Source organism: Nematolebias whitei, chromosome 22, assembly GCF_014905685.2.
Source record: "Nematolebias whitei isolate Nwh7 chromosome 22, NemWhi1, whole genome shotgun sequence".
In the NCBI taxonomy this organism is placed as follows: domain Eukaryota; kingdom Metazoa; phylum Chordata; class Actinopteri; order Cyprinodontiformes; family Rivulidae; genus Nematolebias; species Nematolebias whitei.
The window spans coordinates 27655443-27667704 of NC_056519.1; the positions used below are offsets into that span (position 1 = coordinate 27655443).

Consider the following 12262-nt stretch of genomic DNA (forward strand, 5'->3'; position numbering starts at 1 on the left):
ATATATATATATTATGTACATTACATAATAACCTACATTTGATTTGACATTTAACAACTCTTTCAGAGCTTATGCTTACCACGCAGCTCTTTAAATTAAGCTGTCGCAAATTATCTTCTTGATTAAAGTGCTGTTTAGCAATATTAAGTTAGTGCTCCTTTTTACCACAGTGAAAGTCGTGGAGAGAATTTTTGACCTTGGGCGAAAAAGATGCAGAAGCTGCTGGATCCACAGGATGGACATCATGGCCGAGGTGTTTGACATGCAATGACTGAAAACCTCCTGAATGAGGATGATTGTAAATGTAGATTACACAATTCCTACACCTTTTTAACTCCACTGCAATGTTGATTTACAACACATGGACATTCTGTGTTATGGTTACGTTTTTCAGTACTCATTACAGATAAAACCGAAAAAATACATAAATAAAAAAACTGGACTTTGTAACTGAAGATGTATCACTTTTCATCCGAGGCTCTTTCTCAATTTAATGAAATGAGGAGTATGATTCAAGTTATAAAGCTGTGGTGTGCCGTAAGCTTGTATTATAGAGACTGGCGCATGCAGATCAATCTCCAGCAAGCTTACAGAACACCACAGCTTTATAACTTTAATCCCATATTCCTTTTTTCATTGAATTGTGAGTGCTCCTCGGATGATTAGCGAAACGTCTTCAGTTATAAAAAAAGTCCTGTGGTTTTGTTTTTATCTTTTTTGGGGGGGATTTGCTGTGTCAAGGATAACTGAGAATCTTCACGAGCATTGTTACAGGTAAAAAACAATTACTTCACTTATCCTACACTATTGACGTAAAAAACACTGTAAGCACTTCACTTTTGATGATCAGATGGAAGCTCAAGACTTGATAATGTTTCTTTTATTAGAAATAAAGACCTGTACAAAAAAAAAAAAAATTATACACTAATTATATATGAAAACTTAACAAGCTACATGTTTGGCTATTTGTGGGCTTACCTTGCAGGATCTACATTTCTATATATCAACTATGATCTACTCTAAATATTTTTAAACATGTCTATTTGCCATGGAACGGGCAATGGATTCCAGCACCCCAAGGAGTGCCTGATTGAAAGCAGCACTCTGTTCAGCCTCCTGCCTTTGCTGTGCTGCTTCCTCTCTGCGAAGATCTGCTTCCTCTCTCCTCAAGGCCATCTCCTCCCTCCTAATTGATTTCTCCTGCTTCCTCGCTGCTGCAGCTTGGCGTTGCCTCTGCGCAGCTTCTTCTTGCCTTTTTGGCATCCTCACAAATAAAATGGAAGTGTTCCTCTCTCTGCTTCCGGTTCATCTCCTCTGGTTCTGTATGCGCAGAAACAAAGCTCTCTGCTGCACTTGTTGATCTGCGCTTTCTATTGCCTAGGAATAACACACAAGAAAATGGCTGTTAGATGATGAAGTACAGGTAGAGTTTTTAAATAAATTTACATTAAAGTTCCTGCTAATTTCAAAAGGTGTTTGTTCATAAGATCAGAAATGATTCTGTTCATAAAGCAGTCTAGTACTTGAATGATAGTAAGCAGGTGGGCATAAATAAACTACATGTAGTCATTTACAGCGGTTGTGCTACTTTAGAAGAACAGAGCATCGTTAATCTGAACAAAAATCACTACACCCTGTATAATTTCAATAATAAACTTCATAAATGAAAGTTTAAGTAATAAATGAATAATTAAATTTAACATTTATACATTACAACTGAATAAACAAGTAGTTTGAATACATGCAAGGTGTTTTACAACAAAACAACATTCATATCAACATGATCAATGTGATGTTAAACACGATTATTGCTTCTTCTTACCTAGTAACGGGTGCTGTTTGGTGCCGCTCTGCTGCGTGTTGCCCGGTGGTGTGGATGTGCCCGGTGGCATAGATGTACTTGGAGCTGGTGTGGTCGGGGAAGGGTCAGAAGCGGGGAGGATTGGACAGTCAAAAGCAGAATCTGGCGAACCTTCATCTTCAGTGGGACTTTCTGCATCATAATAAGAGTGGAAAAAACAGCAACAGAGTACAGTTAGCAATGATGCTAACTAATGACGACTTAATCGTGTCAGCCTCGTTTGTTCAGAGTACTTTCAGAAAATGCAAAGAAACAGTTACATGAGGAAAAGGAAATATGCTTAAAGTAAATAAAATACACTCACCATCAACTATAGCTTCCAGAAAAGCAGTGGCCGTGTCTAGGCCACTCTCCCTCCCTTTGTTGGCTGGGCGTTTTCCGTAAATGGCATCCATTTGTACAAACCACTTCCAGTTTCTTCTGTTTGCTCCACTCCTACCATTGTGGTCCTTAATCGTTTTGTAATCGCTTTTTAGTTTTTTAAGCTTTCCTCTAATTTGCTTTGGTGTGCGATGGAAGCCCTGCACCGCCATCTGCGCAGACACCTCTTGAAAAATCTTTTCATTTCGTTTCGTTCCATCTAGCTCGTTCTGCACTTGTTCATCGGCCAGCAAACAGAGAAATGCCTGAACTTCAGCATTCGACCACGGTTGTGCCATGATTATTTGTCCATCCATCCATCCATTATCTTTACCCGTTTATTCCATTTTGGGTCACGGGGGTCGCTGGTGCCCATGTCCAGCAATCACTGTGCAAGGGGCGGGGTACACCCTGGATGGGTCGCAAGTCCATCACAGGGCCACATAGAGACACACGAGACAAACAACCATTCACTCTCTCACTCACACCTAGGGACAATTTAGAGTTACCAATCAGCCTAACATGCATGTTTTTGGTCTGTGGGAGGAAACCGGAGCACCCGGAGAAAACTCACGCATGCACGGAGAGAACATGCAAACTCCACCCAGAAAGGCCCCTGGACCAGGGTTTGAACCAAGGACCTTCTCACTGAGAGGCAGCAGCTCTACCAGTTGCGCCACCGTGCTGCCCATGATTATTTGTTTTACCTTATAAAATATTCCAAAATATGCTCCTCCGATTTCTTGTTGTCTGTTATGGCGGGTGAAAAAGAAAATGGCGGTTGGGGTTTTCCGGTGGAAGACTGAATCTCCGCCCTCCACCAATGAATACGCCCCCTGACCAATCAGTGACCTACAGTGCACTGATGTCACATCTAAACCTAACAAGAACCAGACCTGGGACCTCAGAGAATTAGGTTCCAAAAATGGGGTGGTGTATTATGAAATTACCAGGGGTCGTGAACGATCGGCACCCAATGATTCACACGAAAGGAAATAAATCAAAGGAGACTGTTTTCTGCTAGAAATAATAGTGTCATTTATTAATCTGCCACAGAAAAACAGCCAAGCAAAAACATGTACACTCGTACACTCAACACACAAATTGATATGAGAGCCTCTCACCGTGACACGTGGCCGGGAAGTCGTTTTCGACCCGGGTAAAGAGGAATCACATCAAAATTGCGCCGGGCACTCACGCGCGTTGGTCCACAGCAGACTTCCAAAATTCCCTTGCCTGTCACACCTCCTTTATACCTCTCCCTGACCGGATCGCGTGAGAGCAGTGAAAAACAAGTTTGATGGTTGTCAGGAGGACAGATTTAATTAAAACATGTTTTTCCATCATCGAAGCAGTCTGTGCAACAGAGCGATGGCTTCATAAAAACATGTCCTTCAAACCCTGGGTCACCATAACCTTAAGATGGGCCAGGTCTTCTGGTTAGAGCATCCCCCAGAGGACTTTAATTACTCCAAAACACATCTGCAGCACAGGCCTGACTTTGGGCAGATAAGCTGCATCAAAAGTGAGTATAAGTATTAATTGACATAAAAGCATCAAAATAATCATTCCTATATCAGGTGGGTTCCACCGCTAAAGGCATTGTGGATAAAACAAGCAATCGGCCTGAACTAGTTACATAGGAGTACCAAAAGGCCCTGTGGTTAAGGGGCTTAAAAGAAAACTACAAAATAGCTGCGCCCGTGTTTTTTTGGTTTCATTTTCATTTTTGGTTATTGGTCGGTTCCTGCTCCTGTCTGCTCCCGTTAGCTTTCAGTCCGGTCATGCCCCGGTCACGTGAGTTATAATGAGGTTGACTCCGGTCCCGCCTGAATCACGTGACTCGCGGTACTCCCGAAAAAAATGTCATCCTCTACTCTTGATGCAGGAAGAAGGCCACTTGCATCATGAAGGACCCCACTCACCCATCACATACACTTTTTGCCCCGCTCCCCTCAGGAAGGAGGTTGAAGAGCATTAAGGGTAGAACCACTTGACTGAGGAACAGCTTCTACCCTGAGGCTGTTGGATCAGCAGCAACATGATGTGATTTTTTTCACAATGATTATCCTGGTTAGAGATTCATGAGTCTATTTCATATTGCTGCTGATCTGTTTCATGTTGCTGCTGATCTATTTCATGTTGCTGCTGTTCTGTTTCAATGTTGCTGCTGATCTGTTTCATGTTGCTGTGTCCATGCGTGCGCATCTGCTCATACAGACTCATGTTTGTGCTGCTGTTTGACGTATTGTTTTTATGCTATTAGTGCTTAGTGTATATTTAGTTGCTGTTTTTCTTAGTTCTTGGAAATAAGTGCTGAATACAGCCATTTCTGTCCTCTTGGCAAAATCCACCACCTCCTGTCGTTTTCAACCAGTTTGACACGACTGTCAACAAGGAAGAGGGCCGGCAATGGAGGAGGGGGCGTACCAAAGGGACCATCTTATCACAAGCAAAACTGGTTTGTTCCACTTTGGAGTAAGCTGTTGGGGGAAGAATCAGTTTTGTTGTGTGTTTCCTTGACTGATGAAGCCTTCCGGATTGAAGGCGAAACGTTTCAGCACAAAAAAAGAAACTGTCTAGATGACCTGACTGAAAAATGTTGGACACAACACAAAACTGATTCTTCCCCCAAACAGCTTACTCCAAAAAAGTCCATGCTCAATAATCCAGGTATACTATACAATTATCAATATCCTGGCATTGAGCATGGACTTTTTTGGTTTTGAACCAGTTTGACATGACTGTTGACAAGGAAGAGGGCTGGCACAAGAGGAGCAGGCTTGCCAAAGACACCATCTTAGCACCAACATTGTTCCACTTTGGAGTAAGCTGTTTTGGGGAAGAATCAGTTTTGTTTGTTTCCTTGACTGATGAAGCCTTCTGGATGGAAGGTGAAACGTTTCAACAACAACAAAAAAAAAGAAACTGTCCAGATGACCTGACTGAAAATTGTTGGATTGTATACCTGGATTATTGAGCATGGACTTTTTTTTTTTTTTTTTACGTTTCAGTAATACGTAATCCAGTTCAGTAATAAACTTGAATAATACAGAAGAGGAGATATCTAGAGAGGCAGGTGCAAAAACAAACAAAAAAAGCAAAAACTTGAGAAAAATGTGCAAGTCTTTGCGTTTGTGAGGTGATAAGTTTGTGTTATGCAATTCCATCACAAAGATGTTTCACAAGCACCTGTAAAGCTTTATAATCCTGTGAGTGCTCATGAAGTAAAGCTTGATTTTATGCAAGGCATTGAATGAAAAGTGTCCCTGTGTGTTTCTGTTTCAGGTCCAGGCCACTGTGGTTAGTTTTTTGGCAGCTGTAGCAGCTGTGGTTCTGGGCTGGATACCAGAGGGGAAGTTTCAGATGAGCCACGCTGTTTTGCTGTGTTCAAGCAGCGTGGCCACGGCCTTCATAGCCTCCCTGCTGCAAGGTAAACAAACACTAACTTATCTAAGATAAACTGTCTTTTCTGAGTACTTCTGTTCATTTCACTGTGGTGTGGCGCAATTTACAGTTTTCTTTAGGGGTGTAATGATACGCTGAAATCACTTTTTGGTTTGGTTCCGTTTCAAGGAGGGCTCGGTTCGGTTAATTTTTGGTAGAAAAAAGGCCAAAATAAATACTTACAAAATGTTTATATTGAAAATATGCCAAGTAAACAAGTTCAGTCATTACAGACTTCTTAGCTGGAGGTGATCTGGTGGATGAAGAACACTCAGCTGCTATCATCCTCAGACTGCAAACAACACAGAGATAAAAAAAAAAAAAATTGAGTTAATAAGATTATAATTTTAAATTAAAAAAGTTAATTAGATCGCAATAATACAATAGCTCTTCTTGCACGGTCATCATATGAGGTGGTTGAATCTCTCGCTCATCTTCGATGTGGCAGGGCTTTAATTCTGGGGTCGAGCTTGTTGATGATCAGATTTAGCTTTTTAATAAAGTGCTGCTACAACTTTTTCTGGGAATGTACACTGCACTGTTGGGGAGCAGGTTTTTGTGTGCCCAACACAACAGCTGTTTTGCGATGCGTAACAGTTGGGCTGAGCGCACGTCTCCCTGTCGGTTTATGTAAACTGCCGTCACCTTGTTGTCTGTGTGGATCAGAAAATGTTGATCCTGCAGCAGGGGCAAAGTGCTGAGTCACGTTTCAGACCATGAAAACATACTAGCACATTTATGTGAAGCGACATGTTGTCCAGCCACTGTGCTCTCACTGTTTGTGACATTCACATTCCTCCCAGCTTAACAGGAACGCGTCTGTGAAAACTGAGACATATGACGTAGGCCTGCTGATGGGAACTCTCTCTGACAGAATGAGAGGGTTTCCCCAGTGAATTTGATCGAGTCTCACGGAGGGGGGCACAAAGATAATCCACCTCTTCTGGCACACAGGATTTATGCGCAGGCGGGCAAACCATCTCTGAAGGCGTCTCATGTGAAGTAGACCCAGCGGAATCACAATGTGGGCCGCTGATATCATCCCAGGAGTCGCATGACAGGCAGAACTGTCACTATGCTGCAGAGTTTGACACAACGGAGCTGAGCTGACAGAGCTTCGGCTCTCAGCTGTGATAAACGAGCTCTCATTGTAGTTGAGTTTAGCTCCACTTCCAGATAAACAATCATCTGGGACGGACGAACGGAAGTTTTTCCCAGTTTATAGAAACCCCAGGTTTAGCAGGTGTAGCACTAGCGTTTTGGTCTGTGCGACTGCTTTCTAACTGGACCGAGCTAATAAGAGCAGATCGTCCAAATAAAAATAATTCTCATTCCTGCCATGTGCAACAACTGCAGAGCCGTCTCCACGCATTTGGAGAACATGCGTGGGGTGTTTCAGAATGACAGAAATGTGAAAATATGCATTCTTCAGATCTATGGAGGTGAAAACTAGTCGTTCTGGTTAAGTTCTCCAGCAGCCGTTTGTCAGCATGCGGAATTGTCTCCCCATGATCGAATTGCTGAACATGAACAGGTCGAGAATGGGTCTCATCCCTCCGGTTTTTTATCAGAACCAGGAAGTGGTGGGAGGAAAAAAAAAACTTATTTTCCTCTCCGTTGGAAACTCTGGAAATCACGTTTTTCGTCAGAAATTCTTGAACTTCTGACTGGAGAGTCGAGCTCTGTTCTGGAGAAGACAGAACCGTCTCTATAATCCCTCTGAATGGTGGGGGTTGAGCTGCGAACTGCAGCGTGTAACCCCTTCTGATCAGACAGTCCGTCCATTTGTCCAGGGAACACACACGCTGCCACTCTGAGTAGCGCTCGGAGAGTGGGCACGCATTTGTGTTGTGTCATGTTTCTCATGAACGTCAACCAGACTAAAAATCCTTACTGCCATCACTCGCTCCAGAGATTCTCCGGGGGGAACCCAAGGAGGGCTCCGACAGAAAAAAGGACTGTATATGTGCCTCTGTGCTGAGCCCAGGCTGCGGTCTCACATAGAGCTGAAGTGTGCCGGTGCGCACTGAGAGGAGGTGTGAGTGCTTTCTGAATGAGATGCTGTTTCAGTGGAGGCTGCAGCTGTCATGGAGAAAACACGTTTACTCCCGCTGCGCTGTGAGTGGGCAGAAAACAGCAGAAATTAAAAACGGGCTCTGGCTGAAAAATGAAGGATTTTACCCGACTCGGTCTGCTGAAAAAAAAACAACGAAAAAACATTTTAGCTGACTTGGCAGACGAGTATTGTGATATTTACTGAACTGCGGTACCATTTAAAATGCTGTTTAGAGGTTACTGGCTCATTCTGTGTGGGGAATGTGTGAAGAGATGCAGCTGTGAGCTCAGCTGATCTGACAGTCTCAGATGAAAACTTTATTTTCAGAGGTGTTTCTGTTTTATATCAAAAACATACATCATCAAAAAACACATACCTCCCCCTCAAGGATTTGTTACCTGGTGGAGGGTGCCGGCGGAGGAGCAGGGCGTGAAGTCGCTGCCGCAGCTGTGGAACACCTCTGCTGCTGTTGCTGGCCAAGGTAGTCCCTCCAGCGGCCGGAGGGGCGAGAGGAGGACTGTGACGTCACCAGATGGTGTACAGTCTGAGACCTCCTCGGACCTCTGCAATTTCTCAGGGATGGTCCTGAAGTTGGCCCCAAACAGCGCCTCTGGGGTGATGGGGCCCTCCAGCAGGTCTTTCTGCAGCCTCTCGGACAAGGATGGCGAGAGGTAGAGCCAAGTGGTCCTCTGGATCATGGTCATCCAGGCGGCGATGAGGAACAGGTGGTGCCACCGTAGAGGTGGCACATGTTTAAGATGACATCAGCAGCTTTACAGAGAGAGCTCTTTGTCTCCTCCAACATGTCTGCTTCCTCCAGCCTCTTAGAAATGCTGTAGGCCAGCAGGGTGACGATGTTGTTCACTGCGGCCGTCTGGAATGAGCACTGGTGAGCTCGGTTGGAGACTTTGTCATCTGGTCATGCTTCCCTGGAGGGACAGGTTGCCGGTCCATCCTGGAAGCTTTTGCCCCAAGTGCCACCGCCAGGCTTGGCTCCGGGGGGAGGACAGAGGGAAAAACACAGATCGGTAAAACCCTCCACTCTGGAGATGGAGGTGAAGGTGGAGACGGATGTCTTCAGCTTGCTGGGCCCAGCTGCAGCCTCGTTCCAGTGTGACGTCACAGCTGTACAACAGTGGTGAAGAAAGTACTCAAACACTGTACTTAAGTAAAAGTACAAATAAACAGACAAAAATGTACTCTAGTAAAAGTAGAAGTACCACATTAACATTTTTACTTAAGTAAAAGTAAATAAGTACTTGCTTTTAAAATACTTAAAGTATTAAAAGTAAAAGTACTTGCTGAATATATTACCTAATGTAATGGTCTACATGTCTTTAAGTCTGCATACCATATGTATATTTTCTGTAATACATTAATAGTGTTGTTCCATTTTAATGAACAATGCTGCAGATAATACATGTTTGTATTGTGTTTTCTCTGTAACAGTTCACACTTGGACTTGTGATTCTATGCGTCAGAATTTCAGGGATGACCTGCAGAGTTTAATGTCATTAATCAAAATAAGAGAGGAATGATTATACCTTTGAAAGTTTTTATTTAACACAAAGCAAAACCAATGTGTCATTTTAACTGCAGTAAACACATTTAAGTAAAAGTTGTCTGCCTGAAAAAAGGAGCATTCGACACAACTAACAAAGGAACAGGCACTGATCATTTCAACTCCAGTTTGTCGTCAACTCTAGTTAAAATACTGTCTATTCAACCTTGTAATGGGTCAATAGTGAACAATATTTTAACTTTCTGACACCATTTTTAAAACTTGGACCTGAGTGTTGAGCCATTTGGAGACATCTCTTGTCTCCTAACATCATGAACTGACACATTTTAATATTGCAGCAAGAATTTCTTGTTCAAGTTCAGAAGAGGTTGGTTTTCAAAGATTTGTAAGTCCAGTCTGGCTCTTTTGGGAGAGAGAATCTGTCCTGTTGTACTGAGCAGTCTTTCAATAATCTTTCAATAAGGCCATGGGTGGAGCGTATCTTCTGTCTGACTCTCTTGCGGTGGAATACATTTTAAGTGTGTTAGCGGTGCTGCGGGTGCATCTAGCTCAGTGACATATATACTAGAATATATGCCATTGGCCCATCTCTTCTTGAATGCGGGCCTAACGTTACCTGCCCACTTTGCAGTGATTCAATGGACCAACTCCCCTCTCACCGTTGGTTACTTTCAATGTAACAAACAAATCAAAAAGCCGCAACATGAATGTAACTTGGAATGCAACGCGTTGTAGAAATGTAGTGTAGTAGAAAGTACAGATACTTGATGTAAAATGTAGTGAAGTAAAAGTATAAAGTACCCACATTTAACTCTACTTAAGTAAAGTACAAATACACGAAAAATGTACTTAAGTACAGTAACGAAGTATTTATACTTAGTTACATCCCACCACTGCTGTACAGCGAGGCCAGATGGGGTCAGGGCGACAAGCCGGGGCGGAGCCAACCTTGCCGCCAGATCATCCGATCAGGGCGGATGGAGGCGAGGGACAGAAAGTCCCTTGTGTTAACATCCTCCTGGATTATGCCGGGCAGCTTCGAGAGGAGGGCACCGACGGCTGGGAGTGGTGTGGTCACCGACGTGGGAAGATCTGAGGTGGCTGAGCATCTGCTTGGCCGCTCGTCTTCCGTCACTACGCTCTCCAGGAGGGAGGGGGCAGCTCCGCATTGCCTTTCTCGGAAGACTCATTCGATTCACTGTGTGACTCTGCGTCAATGAAGGCGGTGGCGTCGTCCCGCGCATAGCGTCCCGCCACAGAAAAAAACGCTCAGCGGAGCTGCTGCCAACAACGCCTTTTTCGAGGGAATCATCCAATTCACCTCGAGAAAAAAACACATTAGAAAAGGCGGTGGCATCGTCCAGTGAGTAGCGGCCCTCCACGGAAAAACATTCAGTGGGGCTGCTGCTAGCATTGCCTTTTTCAAGGAAATCATTCGATTACTGTGAGGAAAAAAACGTTAGAAACGGCGATGGCGTCGTCTAGTGGGTAGCGGCCCGCCACGGAAAAGCACTCCTCGGTGCTTACCTTGAACAAGGCTGCTCGTCTCTGCTTCTCCTCGGGGAGGAAGAGCTCACCGGGACGGCAGGAGGTTGGTGTGGCAGAGACCCAGGCATCCTTAGCAAACGTTGTGCTGGTCAAAGCTGGACAACTTTTCCTTCTTGGTTCTTCTGACAGTGCTAGCTAGCTGGCTGAAGAAAAAATGGGAGCGATTACCCGGTCTCACCATAATTTATACAGACCAGGGGTGAGGCCCACATAGCAGGTGGGCATGGACTAAAGTTTTCAGTACTGCGCTGCACGTGTATGGATAAACCTACTAGCGATAGCCTTAAAGGGTGAAGCTTATCCATCCATCCATTGTCTTTACCCGCTTATTCTATTTTGGGTCACGGGGGTCGCCAGTACCCATGTCCAGCAATCACTGTGCGAGGGGCGGGGTACACCCTGGACGGGTCGCAAGTCCATCACAGGGCCACATAGAGACAAACGAGACAAACAACCATTCACTCTCTCACTCACACCTAGGGACAATTTAGAGTTACCAATCAGCCTAACATGCATGTTTTTGGTCTGTGGGAGGAAACCGGAGTACCCGGAGAAAACCCACGCATGCATGGAGAGAACATGCAAACTCCAACCAGAAAGGCCCCTGGACCGGGGTTTGAACCAAGGACCTGCTCGCTGAGAGGCAGCAGCTCTACCAGTTGCACCACTGTGCTGCCCGGGCGAAGCTTATACGAAATAGAAAAGCATTGTAAGAGGAGGACAGTTGAACACGGAGGCCTCCACCCCGGTTTAATGATGAACGGTTTCTTTTCACAAAGATGGCCTCCTTTACTCCTCTCTCAAACCATTATCCTATCCAGATGTGAACATCTTCATCCCTGAAAGATTGACCGCTGGCCTGGAGATGAGTGTAGACCTCAGAGTTCTGGCCTGATGATGTTGACCTTGTAGTGAACCAGATGACCTCAAATCTACCAGATGGACAGAGACTGTTATTTTCATTGATCTGAATAAGTCTGAACCATCTGATGAACTTTCTTTCTTGAATTAATCAAGCAGAAAAGACAATTCTTTATAATCATTACTGTCTTACAAATGTTTTGATAATCAAATTGTGTTAGTTCACTCAATGCTTTACAGGTTGAAAAGAACTACTAATTTTTATTTTACATAAACAGTAAGTAATGATTTTTGTTCCTCATTCAGAGAAGAAATCACCTGAATATGCCTTTCTTGATTTTCTGTCTGAAATGAGCAAGCTGTCGTAAGTATGTGAAAGGTTGGTCTTCGGTCAACTAAAATGTTTACTGAAGAAGAAATGTCATGTTTAAACTTTTTCAGAAGATTACCAAGAGTAGACTCCAGAAAGTCTGCTGCTTCTGCAATAATCTTTTCTGTATGTTAAACAAGTTTCATTCTCTGACCTCGACTGTTGATAAACACCTTACGTCAAAAACACACCTCTTTCTGGTCCTTCCACGAATCAGAAAGCTCTAAATTGAACAGG

The 12262-nt window shown here is 44.0% G+C and overlaps 1 protein-coding gene across 1 annotated transcript in view; it reads left to right on the forward strand.

Moving 5' to 3' along the window:
- The window catches only part of LOC119428573 (solute carrier family 41 member 2), an 86205-nt gene that overhangs the window by 38955 nt on the left and 34988 nt on the right, over window positions 1-12262 (forward strand). Inside the window, exon 4 of the mRNA XM_037696255.1 lies at window positions 5510-5654. Within this exon, the coding sequence (XP_037552183.1) occupies window positions 5510-5654 (145 nt within the window). The remainder of the gene's footprint in view (window positions 1-5509; window positions 5655-12262) is intronic.